The following is a 16,997-nucleotide window of genomic DNA, read 5'->3' on the forward strand; positions in this document are numbered from 1 at the left end:
AATTTGTTTAAACGTTTAATGCACATCACTGTAATTCCAACTCTGACGATCACCATTACACTGTTTTTCGTGTCATTTTCCAATCTTAACTACATTATTCAACAAACGCTACATATTTTTTAACAGCACAGATATCCAAAATATCCCACGAGCGTTGAATAATTATGTTTACATTGGAAACTGACCTGCAGAGACCTGTGTCAGACATGCACCCTCTGTTGATAGATATTTTATTCAAAATTGTGTTTAATGTTTCATAGCAGGACATATTTTAAATCCATTTTTTCCATTACTTCATTGTTGAAAACCTACCTAAACGTAAAATAGTATTGTGCTTCATAGTTTAGCACACACTTAGAGCATAGCGTGGAAACCAATTTCGTCCCTTTTTCGTACACTGTGACGTCCATTAAAACAAAATAGAGAAGAAAAAAACGCAAATCATTCAATCACCATAGTAACCCACCCGATTGCTACCTTTACGTATTATTATTATTAACACTATTAGTATTAGCGCTAGGCTCGTGTAAAACCGTTTGCGCGTTACCCATTGTTCGCTCGTTACCACGTGTCCAGCCATTACACCACACGCGTTGTTTGTAACTCTAAAATTGGCCTACCCAAAAACAAATCAATAATTATTACAGAAAATGAAGCGCGAGTTTTGGATGAACTCCCGGTCGGGTAGCAGCAATGGTCGTGCCAATAGCAATAATAGCGCCAGCAGTACCACCGCCGCCGCCGGAGGGAAGATCGTTTGCGCCGAGGAGTCTGCTGCGCTAAGCCGCGGAAGTAGCAAGAGTGCTTCCGAGACGCAGGTATAAAATGGGATGTTTTAAATGCCACGTTGTAGGATATTGTTGGGGTTTTTTTTTGTAGTATCAAATGGAGAGAGAGAGAGCGAGAGAAAGTAAGAGAAAGAGAGAAAAAGCACCATGGATCCTTTTACAGATCGATTAGGCAAATTTGTACGAGATTACAGGAAAGGAAGTTGAGAAGTGTGCTTTAGGCGGCATGCAGGTGAGATCTTCGGTACATACCGCAGGAGTTCCAGAGTTTCGGGCGAATAATAGCCCACTAGACAATTTATCTACCCTCCTAAACATGTATTCTTTGCAGGATACACTTTTTAAATACACAAATTTACAACCCAAAAGACTATAGCAAAAGGACGAAAAAAAAGAAAGCAAAAAAGATAGGTTGAGGCAGAGAGAAAAAGTGGGTGAGCGAATCGAACAGGAAGAGTCAATCAACCCCATCAGCATTTGTGAGTGTGAGGTTTAGCATTTTTTCTAGAACGTAAGGAACATTCTATAATACAAGAAAACGAAACCCGGCTTTTCCGACCCACCCCTACTTTCTGTCTAGGACAATTTGCAAAACCATGTAAAACTAAAATTCCAATGGATAAATCAATATCACACTGGTAATAAAAATCACACATTTATAATAAGGTTAATAAGGATCTCTTTTTTTTTCTTTGAATGATTTATTTCTCCCCTGTTGCGGGGGAATTCCGTCGTGTACCAAATAATGTCGCCTTAAATAATGTTTAAACTTAACACACTCGAATTATTTACAGATTGATTACTTCCACGATCTCTCTCCCACATCCACACCACATGTTAGTTCTTCTTCTTCTGCTTCTTGTCGACCACCAGGCCCTGCGACACCTGATACTCGTGGCACAGCTTTTCCTGCACCTCGGGCATACAGGGCGAGTAGCGGCTATACTCCATGCTAAACTCACCCTTGCCCTGCGTGCTCGAGCGCAGCTCACCGGCGTACCCGAACATGTCGTTCAGCGGCACCTCCGCGTACACGGTAAACCAACCCTCGGCACCCTCCGTACCCGTAATGATACCGTGCCGCTTGTTCAACTGCCCAATCACCGTGCCCTGGAACTCTTCCGGTGCCGTCACCTCCACCATCATGATCGGTTCCAGTATCTGCCAGCTACCGTTTTCGAACACACTCTTGATGGCGCCCTGGGCCGCCAGCATGAACGCAAGTTCGCTTGAGTCTACGATGTGGTGGGCACCGTCCTGCAGGCGGAACTTAATGCCGGACAGCTTGTGGCCCGATAGGAGACCCTTTTCCGCCATCTGGCGGAATCCTTTCTCGATACCGGGGATGAACTGTTTCGGCACATTCGTGCCCATCGTTTCGTCCACGAACTCGATCGTGGTGTTTTGGTGCGGGGGCAGCGGTTCCAGTATTCCCGAAACGCGCGCATACTGTCCTTGCCCGCCGGACTGCTTCTTGTGCAGATAGTCAAACTCGCACGGTCCGATGAGCGTTTCGCGGAACGCTACCTTGGGCTTGCCGAGCGTTACCGGACAGTTGTACTCGCGCTCCATGCGCTGGGCGTAGATTTCGAGATGCAGCTCACCCATACCCGAGACGAGCGTTTCCTTCACGTCCGCGTCGTACTCGAAGTGGAACGTTGGATCTTCCTTGGTGAAGCGCGCGATCGCTTTGGCGAAGTTGTCACGATCCTTCGAGTTGGTCGGCTTGATTGCCATCGACACGACCGGATCGGGTACGAAAATCGATTCCATCGACAGTTCCAGCTTTGGATTGGTGACGAACGTATCGCCCGATGCACAGTCGACACCGAACAGTGCGAAAATGTCCCCAGCGTACACCTCGTTCACGTCCTCCATTTGGTTGGAGTGTAGCCGGACCAGCCGTGCTAGGCGAATCTTTTTGCCCGACCGTGTGTTGAAAATGTTGTCGCCCTTGCGCAGCACGCCCTGGTAGCAGCGCAGATAGGTCAACTGACCGAACCGGCCAGCCTCCAGCTTGAACGCTAACCCAACGAACGGATCCTTTCCATCGCGAGCCGGATTCAGCGGCACCTTCTGCGGTTCTTCGTCCTTCTTCTCGACCAGCGCCACATTCTCGACCTCTCCCGGGTGGGGCAGATAGTCCAGCACCGCATCCAGCAGCGGCTGGACGCCCTTATTCTTGAGCGCCGTACCGACGAGCACTGGCGTAAAGGCACGCTTCAGCGTCGACCGTCGAATCGCACCCATAATGTCGTCCACCGTCGCCTCCCGCTCCTCCAGGAACAGTTCACCAATCTTTTCGTCCACGTTCGATAAATGTTCGATCAGTTCCTGTCTTCGTTCCGCGCTCTCCGTGCGCATATCGGCCGGAATTTCATCCTCCCGTATTTTCAGCCCATACGGTTCCTCGAAGTACAGTGCACGCTGTTTGACGAGGTCGATCACACCCTTGCAGTTACTTTCCACCCCAATCGGCAGCTGCACGAACGCTGCGTTGTGGTTCAGCTTGGAGCGCATCTGGCCCAGCACCCGGTACGGATTGGCCCCGGACCGGTCGAGCTTGTTGATGAACGCCAAGCACGGCACATTGTAGCGCTTCATCTGCCGGTTCACGGTGAGCGTTTGGCTCTGGACACCGCCGACACTGCACAGCACCAGCACCGCACCGTCCAGCACGCGCAGGGCACGTTCCACCTCGACCGTAAAGTCGACGTGCCCGGGCGTATCGATGATGTTGATGTTGTGATCCTTCCAGATCGTGTACGTCGCGGCCGACTGGATCGTGATACCACGCTGCCGCTCCAGCTCCATCGAGTCCATCGTAGCGCCCACGTTGTCCTTGCCCTTCACCTCGTGCATCTCCTTGATGCGCCCGGTGTAGAACAGGATGCGCTCGGTCAGCGTCGTCTTGCCGCTGTCGATGTGTGCCGAGATGCCGATGTTGCGAATCTTTTCCAGCTGCTTGTGCTCCGCAAACGTTGCATGGCTGGAAAATGATTTCACGTTCTGCGCGCCGGGGACAATGGGGACGAGACGGAATGGAAATTATATAATCTCGCAATGGAAATGGTGAACCCACCCTTTCAATGGTGAAAAATGAAACAGCAAACTTACCTCCAGAAACGATTTAGCGGCAGCTAGCGAGCAGCGCGAACGTATCAAATTGCTGATAGTCATCTTGTCTGGGATTCAATCGGCAAAGAAAACTTATCGAAAACTGCGCTCGTTTTACGCAATTTGGGATAATACCGGCACCACCTTGCACCAAGGAGCAAGACAAAACAACAAACCGCATGCGACAAACGTCAAATTCACAAGGGGTTGCCCAAATAACAAAATCATCACTGTACCTGGCCAAGGAGTATAGATAGCTCAAGATGAGACAATTCCAATTGTATTTTTGCACACATTTAACTTCTCAGTACTATTTTCCTGTATGCTTTAAAACTTATTCAGTCATTAAAATTTATTGAAACAACTAAAATCGTGTAAAACATCCCCAAAATAAAAACGAGAAAAATACCAGGCCACACTTCAAACTCCTTGACAGCATTGACAACTCTTCCAGTAACCCTGCAATGGAACACACAGCCTTCATTCCCCCATAAAAACAACAGAAAGTGGTTGCCCTTCCCAGCAGTGTGTTGCGGTTGCACAACAAAAGGAGTGTTCCCTGTGTATCCTGCGATAGGGATAAATATAAGTTAAAAAGTGTTCAAAAGTGCCTTCGCATCAATATCCCATTCCGTTTCCCCTAGTGAATGCGTGCTAGTCTTGTGCGGTTTGCAAAGATGGTAGTAAAGCATAAGGTGACCGGGTATGAGGAGTTCACGAAGCTGGCCGAAAGTTTGGAAAGCACCGGCGAACCGGTGCACATTCTGTTCACCGGCAGCAAGGATGAGAACGGGGAAAGCTGGTGTCCGTACTGTGTGAAGGGTAAGTGGATGTGGGCTTCGGGGCTGGCTATCCGACCGCTACAACCACTCTCCACCAACCATCATCATCATCATCATGAAGCACGCAGATAAGATTAATCATTAATGAATGTCTCCCGGAGGAATCGATATGCCCGTGCCTAGCGGACGTTGATGGGTCACCGCAGTCGCTTATCAGTTTGTCTGTGTCTCTTTTTTCCATACAGCCGCACCTGTCGTCACGAAGGCGCTGGAATCTGCGCCGGAGAAGAGCCACTTCATCACGGTAGAAATCGAGCGTCCATTGTGAGTAAACGCGCAAAGCGGAAGTAGGCAGTGCGGGATGTGATGTCACCCACGGGAATGACGGTGCACATTTGCTTATCCGCTTTATGTTTTTACTTTTAGCTGGAAAGATCTGAACTGCCCGTACCGTAAGGATCCACGGACCCATCTGGTGTTTCTGCCTACGCTGCTGCGATGGCGATCGCCCCAGCGGCTGGACGGTTCCCAGTGTGCCAACGCTGATCTGGTTGATATGTTGTTCCAGGATGAAGACTAGAGAGAGAGACAGAGAGAGCGAGACGACCATGTTCGGGAATGTGTAAAGTTACAAGGAGTTTATTACGAAAATCATTTTTGAAACTCGTTGCTGCTGCAGCGTGACCAATCTCTCGCCTACGGCCACGTCCTTTTCGGTGCAATAGGTTTTGTGTGTTCTTGTATTTTTTTATTCCACCATACAACCAATAATAAATAAAACAAAATGAAGTACGTAAGTCATCGCTCTAGCTAATGTGTATGCTACTATATGGTAATGTTTCCGAAAACACAATCCTGCTTGCTCCCGTCTAGAAGTTGCTCTTGTACTTCTTCACTTCGATCATTATCACATGAATATTAACCAGCTGTGCCCGCGCATTCGGTGTCAGCAGTTTGTAGAACTTGTGATAGTATTGCACGAGCTGGGCCAGCGCAAGCTGCAGCAGCTGCGACCCGGTCAACAGCGATGGGAATGATAGAAAAACCTCACGGTTAAGCTCCTCGAGCGACTTCTTCCAGTTGGCACTAAAGTTTGCCACCAGCTGTAACGAACGGCGCTCCTGGCGCTTCAGCTCCTCCGTCTGCTCCTTATCGCGCAGCTGCTCACAGTCCTTCACGAACTGTATGATGCCGCCCAGATGAGGTGCTAGAATTTCCTCCACATACTCGGCACTCCGCGTGCTCAGCAATTCGCGGAACGCTTCCGCCTCCTTCGAGTTGTCTCGCGTGCGTTCCATCAGCACGCCGAGCACCAGATCGTAGTTGTTAATTAAATAGATCAGCTGTTCCTTGCGCGTGGTGAAAATGGCCGCCATACGGAGCATGAAACACTTTACCTCTTCCTGCAGTTCGAGCAGCATGTGGCTAACCAGCTCGTTCGGGAAGTTTTCCGTAATGCCCACGATGGCGGCAGAAAATTCCGCGTACCGGCGCGTTATCTGAAACGGTAAATTTAAATAATTCGTGTAAGAATCGGGCCATCCACCACCAATGCCAATCCGATCCATCCGATCGGCCGCTTACATAGTGTGGTCCAGTTTCTTTGGGGAATTTGGTCGGATCACAGTCCTGGATGCTTTGAATGTTCATACGAAACACTTGCTCAAATCGGGGCCAGATCACAGCATGCAAATTGTCCCAATATCTTCAAAGGGAGAATCATTCAATGGATTATTAATTGTACTCCGAGATGAGAGAATGCTGCTCATACTTGTCCAACGCAGGAACGCATCTTTTGTGGCACATCAGCTGATACCGGAAGCATAGCTGGATGCACAGGAACAGTGCTATCGTATCGTAACAATCTTGCACGTAGGTTTCCAGATTTTTCTATAAAATTTACACAAAAATGACAAAAATGTGTTTAAAATCACAACACAACAGAGGCTGCCGCACATCTTCCTTACAATTAACAGTGCGGTCGTTTTTCCCATGATCTGATTAAACAGTTCCTGTGCCTGCGCTCCCCGCACGATGAAAAAGTCCGTCACAAACAGATACTCCCGGCAGGCATTGTCCACCAGCGCGTACTGCTCCGACCGGAATAGGGCTTCGTACGCGTACCGGAACTTTTGCTGCGCGTGCGGCACAATGATCGGTGCCTCGAGCTGCTGATTAAGTACTTCGCCCCGGTCGCCGATCGAAAACACCGTGCTCTTGTTCTTCAGCGAGCTCGTCTTGGAAAAGATACCCTTCGGCCCGGAATCATCCAGCCCCATCAGATCGTCCTTCGATACGGCTTCCTCGAACTTGAGCGAGCCCAGCCGCGTCGAGTAGCTCTTAAAGTAGCTGTAGTAAATCTTGCTCATCGTGTCGACGTACTCGTTGCAGATCTCCTGCGCCACGGTCCGCTCGTTCGACAGAATAAACTCGAAGAAAAACTTGTACTTCAGCATCGCGTTCTGCGGAATCTGATAGTTGGCCATCGGTTTGCGGAACTTGTAGATCTGCTCCATCAGGTAGAGGCGCAGCTTGCTCATCGCTTTAATCTTCAGCTTCTGCAGCACGTCGCTCACGTCCTGCGACGATTTGCTCTCCTTAAAGTTAAGCTCCTTCATCAGGTTCAGCTTGTGGTTCAGCTCGTTCAGATGCGCCACAAACTCTTTCTCCGTCACCGGGCTGTCCATGATGCAGCTGACCATCTCCTCCGGCACGGCCATATCCTCGATGAACTGCGAGATTTGCGCCCGTATCGACTGCCGGTTGGTGAGCTGCACCGACATCGAGACGGACTTTTTCTGCAGCGACGTGATCTCGGTGCTGATGTTGTTCAGCGCATCCTGTATGTCCATCAGCATCGACTCCATCCGCTCCAGTATGTTCGACGTGTTGCCGATCTGGTTGTGCAGGTTGGCAATGTTTTGGCTCTCCTTGATGTAATCATCGATGGACCGATTCTCCACCTCCTTGAACTCCTTCTCGATCTGGGCCGCATACTGGCGCAGATCCGTGCCCGTTTTGAGAATCTCCTGCACCTCATCGTCCTCGATCTGTTCACCGATCAGGACCGCCTCAGCCATTGTGATTTTAAATCTCCGCAGCAACACCACCACCAGCTGATAACACAAAACAAATATGTTAGGAATTTATCTTTTGTTGATTGTGGGAAGAAAACTGTGCCATAATTTGTGCCCTCCCCCTCCCGAATACATTCCAACTGCCAACGCATGACACTTGCTACGCCCAAGGTTTAGAGAGAGAAAAAGTGCCACACAAACAAAACAGGGTGGTCCGATGAGTTTCGGTCATCTTTCTATACGTCATCGCGTTCATGGCACGTGCGATCTTGTTTACGTGTGGTGCGGTACGATTTGCAGCAAAACACCGGCTCGCTAGGAATTTGGTGCCCTTTCCAGTGAATATACATTCCCGTACACTAACCACCATGGCTGAGGGTGATACAAAAACGGGTTCGCTGAAAACGATACGCGAAGGCAGCGCGGAAATACTGGTCGCCGAGCATGTGTTCTACAACCCAGTGCAGGAATTTAATCGTGATTTGAGCATCTGCGTGCTGACCACCTTCTCGCGGATTTACCAAAGGGAAAAGAGCGCCGAACGTCAACGAAAGAACGCATCGGACGATGCGACGAACGGAGCCGATACCAAGCTCGAGGCAGGTGTGAAACATGAGGTAAGCGTGTAAACAGTAATGAAAACCCATTAAAACTTCTCCATTATAAAACCACTTTTTTCCCTCCCTTTTCAGAATGGATTACGCATCCTGGAGGCGCTGTCGGCGACGGGACTGCGCAGCATACGTTATGCGAAAGAAATTCCGGGCGTCAAGGAAATCATAGCAAACGACCTCTCCAAGTCAGCGGTGGAATCGATCGAGCAAAATGTGAAGCACAATCAGATAGAGCATCTAATCACGCCCAGCTACAATGATGCGATGTAAGCTTCGATCGGTTGCTGTGCTACAAATATCAAGTTCTCTGTTTAACATCTTCATCACTACTTCCACAGGACGCTTATGTACATGTCGACCAAACCGGAACAACGCTTCACCGCGATCGATCTCGATCCGTACGGCCATCCGACGCGCTTCCTCGACGGAGCCGTCCAAAGCATTGAGGACGGTGGACTGCTTCTCATCACCGCGACCGATATGGCCGTTCTGGCTGGCAACACACCGGAAGCGTGCTACGTCAAGTATGGTTCGGTGCCGCTCAAAACGAAAGCCTGCCACGAGATGGCGTTGCGCATTCTGCTTCGCTGCATCGAAACGACGGCCACGCGGTACGGCCGCTACATGAAACCATTGCTCAGCATATCGGCCGACTTCTATATACGCGTGTTTGTGCGCATCTACACCGGCCAGTACGCGTGCAAGAAGAGCAGCAGCAAGCAATCGATGGTGTTCCAGTGTACGGGCTGCGAGGCACTCACCCTGCAACCGCTGGGCATTCTCAAGCCGAACCCGACCGAGGCGAACCCGCAGCAGATCAAGTTTGGCATACCGACCGGTCCGTTTGTCGGCAGCCGGTGTGAGCATTGCAACCATCAGCACCACATGGGCGGTCCGATATGGTCGGCTCCGTTGCACGATGAGCAGTTCTTGGCCGAGCTGCTGCAGACGGTGGAGCAGGAGGATTCAAAGCGATTGACGACGATCCGGCGCATCTATGGCACGCTGACGGTGATCCGAGAGGAGCTGCACGATGTGCCACTGTACTACACGCTGGACCGCATGTGTGGCATACTGAAGCTGGAATCGATCGGAATGCTAAAGCTACGGTCCGCGCTGCTGCATGCCGGCTTTCGGGTGTCCTACTCCCACGCTAGCCGTACCTCAATCAAAACCGATGCACCGATCGGTGTGCTGTGGGACATTTTGCGCTGCTGGCATCGGTTACACCCGGTTAAGGCTGACCGGTTTCTGGAGGGCGTACCGCTGACGGCCATTTTACGAAAGGAACCGGCCAAAGTGTACAATATCGATGAAATACATCCGGATGCGAACCCGCCCAGCCGGAAGGAATCGTTGAGCCGGTTCCCGGAGAATCCTGCCGCCCACTGGGGCCCTGGAACGCGGGCGACACAAATGTACGTTGCGTTGTATCGACCGTGTTCGAACGTGAAGGAGTGAACATTAAATCATGCCATTCTTTTCGATTCCTTCTTTTCTAGGGTAAGCGACAACAAAATGCTAAAAAGTGCCCAGAATCAGAATAAGCGGAAGCAAAAACGAACTCCCAAAGGAGACTCCGCTGAGGAGGAGTCGCAGAATGATGTCAAGGCCGATAGCGAATCGCCGGAGAGAAAGGTACCGAAAACGATTACTACGGACTGCTGAAAGGGGGGAGCGTCAGTTACTATGGAAATGCGACCGGAAGTTGCATGCGTCGGTATGGTAATGTTCCACCACACAGCCCTGTGTGCGTTGCGTACAGGAGAAGGGTGGAGCAAAATCGATTTAACACATCCTTTCAGCATGCCTATGCATCATCTAACCTTACCGACCGCTAGTATCGCCGCACTGTTGCTATATCGTAGAAGGCGATATGTTTCAATGTTGCCTGAGCCAATCCAAACTCGTCTAGCAGGCTTTGGGGGCCAGAAAGTACTGTATCGAGTGCGAGGAAGTGAAATTTTATTAGGAAACGAATAAATCTTGAGAACTTGTTAACCGTTTCGTTGTTTTTTAGCATTTATATCTGAAAGTTGATTTTGAGTGAAGTGGTTTCCTCTACGTTAAAAGGCAATGGTGCAGAAACAACCGAAAACACCGATAAAGCGTGAACGAAACGAAGAACACATTCCCTGCATCGAAGGCGAAGGAGTCTATCGGAGGCCGCTACCAGTACCACCGGAAACACAGCCCTCAAAACGATGGTCCGATTCGTTGCCACCTAATGAACGTGTGTTCTACCACCAAACGCTGAGTTCGGCAAGGCGAGCAGCTCACTTCGCTAACCATGGGTATGTTATGCCTCCTTGTGGTTGTAACTCTGCCAGTTGAGAAAGCCAATTTAAAACGAAATCGTTACCATTTCCAGCCAAATACCAGTAGATTCCCTCGATATTACGCTAGCCGCCCAGTACAACCACTCGGACGATCTGTTTCTCGGCAAGAATGACGTTGTGCTGCAGGAAGAAACGCTGGGCCGGAGCACGTTCCGTCGACTGCGCAACACACGTGATTTGAGTCCGGAAAAAATCATCCCACTCAAGCATCCACTCCTTATCGGTGGGCTGAAGGAGAAGGCTTCGCCGAACAGTGTCAAATTGATGAATACCGGACCGCACACACCGTTGACGAATCCTGGCTATTCGCGCCAGTCCGGGGATGGAAATTTCTTCAATTATTAAAACTCGACGACGCAGCAGCAGAAGTTCGATGTACGAAATTTATCTTGCAATTATGTCAGCTTTGATGTTGAAAGTAAAAAATTAACACGTGTGCAATAGAGTTGTCGTTTATCTTTATTTGATCATTTTATATATACCTGGCCACATAGGGTGTCGTGCTCAGGGCACAACTCAATGTGAACCGCTACAATTAGCACTACTACAGATAACAGAGCGGATTGAAAATGAAAGCGTTTTATTTTCGAAAATCTTTACTCGTCGCCAATCGCGTCTTTTTAAATCATAATTAGAGCTTTACTTCTGAAAAACTAACCCTAACCGCCATGGGTGTCCTTGAATCATCGTACATTTTGCGGACTAAACACAACCGTTTCTGTTCTAAGAGCAATTCTCAGAACTTATGGATTGTGAAATATATACGCGAAAAAGTACAGTAATTCCCCTTTTTATCGGCCGTTATCTCTTCAAAACCATTGGCACGAGTGTTTTTGCCTTCGTTAGTTGCTTTGAATTATAAAACAGTGCACAATTCTTGCTTTGAACCGAGTGTATGTGTGTGTGTTTATAAAAGCCATAAGCACACATTCCCGCAGCCCCTAGAAAATATAAAAGCAGCCGTCTGCCGCTGGCTTTGTAAGGTACAATCTGTACGAATTTACTGCTTAAATATGATCTCTCCCTCTCTCTGCTGTTGCTTCTTGTTATCAAGAACTATATTGAAAGACGTAAAGCTGATGGAAATTTACAAAAACGTAAGTATATTAAAACACCATTCCATTCCCAGGGCGGCCACCAAACAGTACATATTCCGCACTTACCGTGACCGTTTTCTCTGCTTGCTTGCATGCGCTGCTACAGTTTTCTGATAATGTGTAATAATGTTGCTAAAGAAAATAAGTAAAACACAGCTCCAGCCGACGTTGATGAGTGGCCACCGAGGGAAGGGAATACAGGTGTACGAAAATGCCGTAGAATTTAACTAGTATTACACCGCCAAACTGTGTTCGTTTCGCTTCACTTTTGTCACGACGAAGATGGTCGCTCTCCTCTCTTAGTTGGTATGCAATTCAACTATGCTTACAATTGATACCCCTCACGACTTGAGAGAACGATGCAAAACGATTGAAATTGAAACGTTAGCTCCTTCTGCACACTCTGCAGTGGTGTACCGCAATGCACTCATTTAATTCTTTTTTTCTGTTTTTACGCAAACACGTAAGATTCAAACCAAATTCGCTCTTATTACAGTACTATTCCCTATTATACGCACCCAACCTTACGAAGTTAGTTACACGCATTGTCCCCAGTGAGTGTGTGTTGTTAAATGGTCGTATCCTGTTGTTCCAAGCAGAAATGAAGAGCGCTTCCGTCGGTCGAAGAGTTGGGAATGGTACACACACACTCTCGTGTACGCGGATAACGTTGTGTCTCTCATGTTGATTGTTGCGCGGTTGTCAATTATTTGTATTAGTTGTGTGTTCAATCTGCAAAAACATAAAACTGCATACTGTTGGGAATTGTTCTAACTGGTTCATTCAGCATTGCTCGTCGACACGCCGAACAGGGGGAAGATAAGAAGTAATTGTACAGCTAAACGAAGAGAAAAATGTAACATCCGAAATAATTTCCAGAACTTAACCGCCTGCCAGCCTGTCCAGCAGGACGTGACTGTTTTTACGAGTGGCTCGTTGAAAACGCGTTTTGATCTGTTCATCACCCTCCATCCAATTCCATCTCCTTTCTCTGCTATCCAACCACCTTCTTCTGCTCTGCGCTGGAAAGCAGTAGCTGTGCCGCAGTATAAACAGCTTATACACGATGTGTCACGCAATAGAGCTGCCCGTGCAGTTACTGATGGCGGCACGAACCGATGAAAACAAGAGCACAACAACAGTACAACTATTGTTCAGAGACACATTGCTGTTTGTTGTGTGCTCTCCACCGAAGTGTGTTGTGTAGGAATCGCGTCGCCGCTGGTGCGTGCATTACCCCTCTCTGCTTCGATCTTCAAAGATCTTGTACGTCGAGTTTAGTTGTGCCTAAAACGTTAGGCCGTTTCCTACACGATCGCTCGCACAGCTGCTCGAGATGCTACAAAATGCGATCGTGCTTATGATCTGCTACTGTCGCTGCTACTGCTGCTGCTTTTACACTGCTACAGCGGCGGTGTCGTCTGCCCATACTTTACTCTAAAGGCCCCAAAATTAGCAGGCTTTCCTCTCTTGTGCTGCTTTTATCAGCTCGCGCAACCAGCAGAAGTGTGAGCTCCAAAGAATCGCCAACACACACACAGCCGTGGCTCGATGCGGTTTTCCATGCAATGATCTCCATCCTCACCCAGCCGTATTTGATCGCGTTGCCGTGCAAGTTCTTAAAGAAGATATCAGCAAACGGCAAACATATACACGCCTCGGTCCAGATCCGTCGTTACTAATCAGTTTAGGTGAAGCTTCTCCGCATTTGGAGGGGCATCTCCAACACCGCAAGACGGGACAGACATGTAAGGTAACACTGTTAAAAGCTCTATGGTACAATATAGTTATGTGTAAGTGTTAACGTGTGTGTGCATGCTTGTCGTTTGGAACCTCGAAAGCGGGATCCAACATTGTAGTGTTATGTTACAGAGATGTACAAACGTACAGAAAGAGATAAGCAGTGGCGAAACAATAAAAAAAAACAAAACTAAAAGTAACACAATAACAGCATCTACTAGAGAGTAGAAGTAAGGGATTCTTGGAAATTGAGGAAAAGGATAGTCATACACACACATCCACACACACACACACACACACACACTACTTCAGCTGGAAGAAAAGAAGAAGAGAAGAAAGACACGCAGAACACGAAGAAATCACGTTCGCCACAGACGAAACAGGACGGACTTTCTGGACGGACGGAGCACAAGCACACCAACAGTCTTCTCACGCCAGTTCAGGACCAGCAGCAGCAGCATCTAGAACACCGCCAACGCCACCCAGATGCAGCAGCGGTCCCCTCCAGCATCGCACCGAAACCGGAAACCCGCGGCCGGAACAGAAGCCGACGACACACATGCCACGTCTTCTTCCGCCTATCGCTTCTCCATTCGGCGGCCGATAAAAGCAGCGATCCGAGAGCATTGAGGCAGCACCGGGACAGGATAAACCGGAAACCGCCTGCCTGCAAATGGACCACACTCCGCCTTCGCTCTTCTCTCCGAACAAGATCTACCTGCTGTCGAAGCGGATGGATGATTCGGAACTTTTGTCTCTTTTTTCCTAACGTTCCCACGGGCAAGTAGCGGACGATCGTCTGGACGCCGGGCCACTTCTCCAGCATCACCAGCGCACTGCATCACCATTTTTACCGGCCGCCGGGTACGGAATAACCCCGATACTCCTTAACGCCACCACAGCACGGCAAGCATTCGGTTCGTGAAGGGTTGCAGCTCAAGGATCAACATCTACGCCGCAACACCTGCCTGCATACATATCCCTTCGCTCAAACTGGCTCACAGCAGAACGCGGTGACGAACGGGACACTGACTGGCGGCAGATTGATCTCGCAGCAACGTTCTCCGCGTTCGCTGCCTCTCCTCCTTCATCCACACGCACGTTCGCCTTTCCGCTCCACTCTATCAGACAGAGAGAGAGAATGTGTGTGTCTTGTCTTGCCCAGCGAAAACTAGATGCAAAAAGGCGACAGCGTTTTGCAGAAGACACTCAGGAATGGAAAGCAGTTACCGGATGGGGCAATTCTGCGCTGGGAGGCAGCAGCTGCAAACCCGCAAGTTGCCCTATATGGTGAAACAGGTAGTTCATTTAGTACGAGCTAACGGTACTGGTGGGCTAAACAGATTGATACTGTGTTGGGTGTATTGTTCGCGCGGCCATTGCAACCGTGCGCGTTCGACATCGATTAGTATAAATTGAATCAAACAAACAGAACAAAAAGCAAGGGCTCAAAAAAGGCTGCACACAAATGTGTCAGCGCGAAAAAAAGCGTACCGAATATGTTCGGGTCGTTGTTACTAATACGAACGAAAAATAAAAACATAAAACATAAAGCGAAACTGTTTTAGTGAAGATTTAAACCGCGAGAAGAAGATCTTCCAGCAATCGGACGTATTCCGATGCATCATATGCCCGTTTGAGGCGGAACCACATACGGCAGTGGCAATCCGATTCAGAACGACTTATGTAAAAATTTCCCAACTTCAACCGTAGCGTTCCTACATTCAACACCGCACTGAGAATGAGCGTTCGTTTTGTTTTTTTTTTAAAGAAAGTGAGGCTTTGGTATGATGGCCGAAATTCTGAAGGGAAATTGGGTTACGAATACATCAGGAAGGTTTGAGAGGTTCTCAGTTGGTACATGAATTTCAACGAAGCCATACGTACGCTACACTACGGCTATATCAGATGTGGTTCGCATGTGTAGCAAACCACTGTGCAGGGTACTTATACCAATACAAAAACGTAGACCAACGAATTGAGTTCGCGAAGGGACAGGTAAGAGGGAAACAAACAAATAATGGGCTTCAATGTTTTACCTGGTTCCTATCCAGTGGACGTGTGTCGTCAGAATCAAAAAAAATATTCCCATCTCACAACGATTGTAGATGGATGATCTGAAACGAGCATGAGAAATGCAATTAATATTAATCTGCAAATCTTGTAAAATGTAAAAATTTTAAACGGTAACATACCTTAATAAAATATACACATCGTCTCACTAGTAGTGTCCACGTTCGGCAGGGCTGCGAGAGCGGGAATCCTTGCCGCGAGATGATTTACTGCCCGATCGGGAGCGCGGTGTACGGGACTTAGAGCGAGAGTACGAACGGCGCCGATGCTCGGGACTGCGAGACCGAGAGCGGCGACGGTGGCGTTCACGGGAGCGTCCCCGTTCGCGACCGTTGTATCGGTTTCCGCGACGCTGTGGAGAAGTTGGCCGCCCGTAACGAGCCATTTGGACGCGGAGCTCCCTGCCGTCCAACATGCGTCCGTCCATGGCGTCTAGTGCGTCTTCGGCATCACGCTTGTCATAGAATCTAATGCAAAGGGCGGGAAAGAATGCATGTTGAACATAACCTTGAACGATTCCATTACGCTGAATCACACCAACTAACCGAACGAAGGCAAAGCCACGGCTTTCACGCGTGTGTCGATCGCGGGGAATGTAAATATCTCCGACTTCTCCGCAACGTTCAAACACCCGTCTCAAATCATCCGGTGTTGTGCGGTAGGTTAAGTTGTCGACCTGAAAAACAAACGCAGGCATAAGTACAAACACACACACGATACATTCCAGCAATGGTTTCCAGTTCATCTGCAACATATGCTAAAATATGGAGGGATGTTATACCAGTTCTCGGTATGGCATGTCCAACTTTCTCCCTACTACGCATTAGCCAGCGTTCCCGTGGACGTGGCTTTCTAGCTTAGAGCCGTTGAGGGAAACAAGACCCACCAACAGTTTAATCTCGGATAACTTTTAATCGCCTTCATGCAGCAGATAGGGACTACCGAGGTCATTTATGCCGTACACGAGATAAAGCAATGCATGGAAAAAAAGATAATGGTCTCTTACCTTAAGTGAAATCATTCCATCTATTCTCGGAGGCGGACGTGCGTATCCACTCATTTTGATGGATTCCCCGAGTTGCCACTTATCCACAAGCGAGTAATAACGTTTTAAAACACTTTAATTAATCTGCCTAATATGTAAAGCGCCTGCAATCAAACAATATGCGGAGCTACGTGACCGAACTTCACGACGCGAGCTAGACCGATGAAAAATGGCTACCTTTCTCGGAGGACAAAATGGCTACCCAGAGTTTGCGCTACAACACAGCGGGTCGCCCCTAAGAACATCACAAGTGACAACCATGTCTTTATAAATCATCAGAATTATTTGAAATATGTAATATGGCAATTGAATTAACTTCATTTTA

General features: G+C 48.6%; 7 protein-coding genes across 19 annotated transcripts in view; 4 read left to right on the plus strand and 3 right to left on the minus strand.

Moving 5' to 3' along the window:
* Window positions 1–1,462, plus strand: part of LOC120956835 (electroneutral sodium bicarbonate exchanger 1) — a 37,191-nt gene extending 35,729 nt beyond the window's left edge. For all 11 annotated transcript variants that reach the window (XM_040378602.2, XM_040378601.2, XM_040378603.2 and 8 more), the window contains one exon: window positions 648–1,462. In XM_040378602.2, the coding sequence (XP_040234536.2) occupies window positions 648–824 (177 nt within the window). In that variant the 3' untranslated portion in view covers window positions 825–1,462. The remainder of the gene's footprint in view (window positions 1–647) is intronic.
* LOC120956836 (elongation factor G, mitochondrial) lies at window positions 889–4,103 on the minus strand. Its single transcript, XM_040378608.2, has 2 exons — window positions 3,906–4,103; window positions 889–3,797 (listed from the first exon to the last, which is right to left on the minus strand). Exons 1-2 carry the CDS (start codon window positions 3,966–3,968, stop codon window positions 1,626–1,628), a joined length of 2,235 nt encoding a protein of 744 aa, XP_040234542.2. The 5' UTR covers window positions 3,969–4,103; the 3' UTR covers window positions 889–1,625.
* Window positions 4,104–4,397: 294 nt separating this feature from the next.
* Window positions 4,398–5,496, plus strand: LOC120956839 (thioredoxin domain-containing protein 17). Its single transcript, XM_040378610.2, has 3 exons — window positions 4,398–4,727; window positions 4,933–5,011; window positions 5,114–5,496. Exons 1-3 carry the CDS (start codon window positions 4,553–4,555, stop codon window positions 5,265–5,267), a joined length of 408 nt encoding a protein of 135 aa, XP_040234544.1. The 5' UTR covers window positions 4,398–4,552; the 3' UTR covers window positions 5,268–5,496.
* LOC120956837 (vacuolar protein sorting-associated protein 52 homolog) lies at window positions 5,299–7,908 on the minus strand. The gene is made up of 4 exons (XM_040378609.2): window positions 6,655–7,908; window positions 6,459–6,577; window positions 6,272–6,392; window positions 5,299–6,186 (listed from the first exon to the last, which is right to left on the minus strand). The coding sequence occupies exons 1-4, from the start codon at window positions 7,765–7,767 to the stop codon at window positions 5,557–5,559; spliced, it is 1,983 nt and encodes a 660-aa protein (XP_040234543.2). The 5' UTR covers window positions 7,768–7,908; the 3' UTR covers window positions 5,299–5,556.
* Window positions 7,909–7,992: 84 nt separating this feature from the next.
* Window positions 7,993–10,379, plus strand: LOC120960235 (probable tRNA (guanine(26)-N(2))-dimethyltransferase). Its single transcript, XM_040384307.2, has 4 exons — window positions 7,993–8,381; window positions 8,457–8,644; window positions 8,717–9,796; window positions 9,881–10,379. Exons 1-4 carry the CDS (start codon window positions 8,019–8,021, stop codon window positions 10,044–10,046), a joined length of 1,797 nt encoding a protein of 598 aa, XP_040240241.2. The 5' UTR covers window positions 7,993–8,018; the 3' UTR covers window positions 10,047–10,379.
* A 52-nt stretch (window positions 10,380–10,431) lies between these two features.
* LOC120960236 (protein CFAP276) lies at window positions 10,432–13,744 on the plus strand. The gene is made up of 2 exons (XM_040384308.2): window positions 10,432–10,672; window positions 10,750–13,744. The coding sequence occupies exons 1-2, from the start codon at window positions 10,455–10,457 to the stop codon at window positions 11,060–11,062; spliced, it is 531 nt and encodes a 176-aa protein (XP_040240242.2). The 5' UTR covers window positions 10,432–10,454; the 3' UTR covers window positions 11,063–13,744.
* On the minus strand, window positions 11,159–16,881 carry LOC120960237 (serine/arginine-rich splicing factor 2). Of its 3 annotated transcripts, none has more exons than XM_040384310.2 (5): window positions 16,634–16,881; window positions 16,173–16,303; window positions 15,750–16,094; window positions 15,594–15,671; window positions 11,159–12,546 (listed from the first exon to the last, which is right to left on the minus strand). In XM_040384310.2, the coding sequence occupies exons 1-3, from the start codon at window positions 16,685–16,687 to the stop codon at window positions 15,776–15,778; spliced, it is 504 nt and encodes a 167-aa protein (XP_040240244.1). In that variant the 5' UTR covers window positions 16,688–16,881; the 3' UTR covers window positions 11,159–12,546; window positions 15,594–15,671; window positions 15,750–15,775. The 3 variants fall into 3 exon arrangements, with proteins under 3 accessions (XP_040240244.1, XP_040240246.1, XP_040240243.1); XM_040384312.2 differs by having other exon boundaries at window positions 11,159–12,562; XM_040384309.2 differs by having other exon boundaries at window positions 11,159–14,837.
* Between the last annotated feature and the right edge of the window lie 116 nt (window positions 16,882–16,997).

This window comes from Anopheles coluzzii, chromosome 3 (genome assembly GCF_943734685.1).
Source record: "Anopheles coluzzii chromosome 3, AcolN3, whole genome shotgun sequence".
NCBI classification, from domain to species: Eukaryota; Metazoa; Arthropoda; class Insecta; order Diptera; family Culicidae; genus Anopheles; species Anopheles coluzzii.

Coding starts and splice junctions, on each gene's coding strand:
- LOC120956837 (XM_040378609.2), bottom strand. CDS start 7,767: ATGGCTGAGGCGGTCCTGATCGGTGAACAGATCGAGGACGATGAGGTG. Junction 6,578..6,654: donor AAACGACCGCACTGTTAATT/GTAAGGAAGATG, acceptor TAAATTTTATAG/AAAAATCTGGAAACCTACGT. Junction 6,187..6,271: donor AAGAAACTGGACCACACTAT/GTAAGCGGCCGA, acceptor TTACCGTTTCAG/ATAACGCGCCGGTACGCGGA.
- LOC120956836 (XM_040378608.2), bottom strand. CDS start 3,968: ATGACTATCAGCAATTTGATACGTTCGCGCTGCTCGCTAGCTGCCGCT. Junction 3,798..3,905: donor CCGCTAAATCGTTTCTGGAG/GTAAGTTTGCTG, acceptor CCCGGCGCGCAG/AACGTGAAATCATTTTCCAG.
- LOC120960236 (XM_040384308.2), top strand. CDS start 10,455: ATGGTGCAGAAACAACCGAAAACACCGATAAAGCGTGAACGAAACGAA. Junction 10,673..10,749: donor GCTCACTTCGCTAACCATGG/GTATGTTATGCC, acceptor TACCATTTCCAG/CCAAATACCAGTAGATTCCC.
- LOC120960237 (XM_040384310.2), bottom strand. CDS start 16,687: ATGAGTGGATACGCACGTCCGCCTCCGAGAATAGATGGAATGATTTCA. Junction 16,304..16,633: donor ATGGAATGATTTCACTTAAG/GTAAGAGACCAT, acceptor TTTGTTTTTCAG/GTCGACAACTTAACCTACCG. Junction 16,095..16,172: donor CGTGGCTTTGCCTTCGTTCG/GTTAGTTGGTGT, acceptor CCTTTGCATTAG/ATTCTATGACAAGCGTGATG.
- LOC120960235 (XM_040384307.2), top strand. CDS start 8,019: ATGGCACGTGCGATCTTGTTTACGTGTGGTGCGGTACGATTTGCAGCA. Junction 8,382..8,456: donor AGGCAGGTGTGAAACATGAG/GTAAGCGTGTAA, acceptor CTCCCTTTTCAG/AATGGATTACGCATCCTGGA. Junction 8,645..8,716: donor CCCAGCTACAATGATGCGAT/GTAAGCTTCGAT, acceptor CTACTTCCACAG/GACGCTTATGTACATGTCGA.
- LOC120956839 (XM_040378610.2), top strand. CDS start 4,553: ATGCGTGCTAGTCTTGTGCGGTTTGCAAAGATGGTAGTAAAGCATAAG. Junction 4,728..4,932: donor GTGTCCGTACTGTGTGAAGG/GTAAGTGGATGT, acceptor TTTTCCATACAG/CCGCACCTGTCGTCACGAAG. Junction 5,012..5,113: donor GTAGAAATCGAGCGTCCATT/GTGAGTAAACGC, acceptor TTTTACTTTTAG/CTGGAAAGATCTGAACTGCC.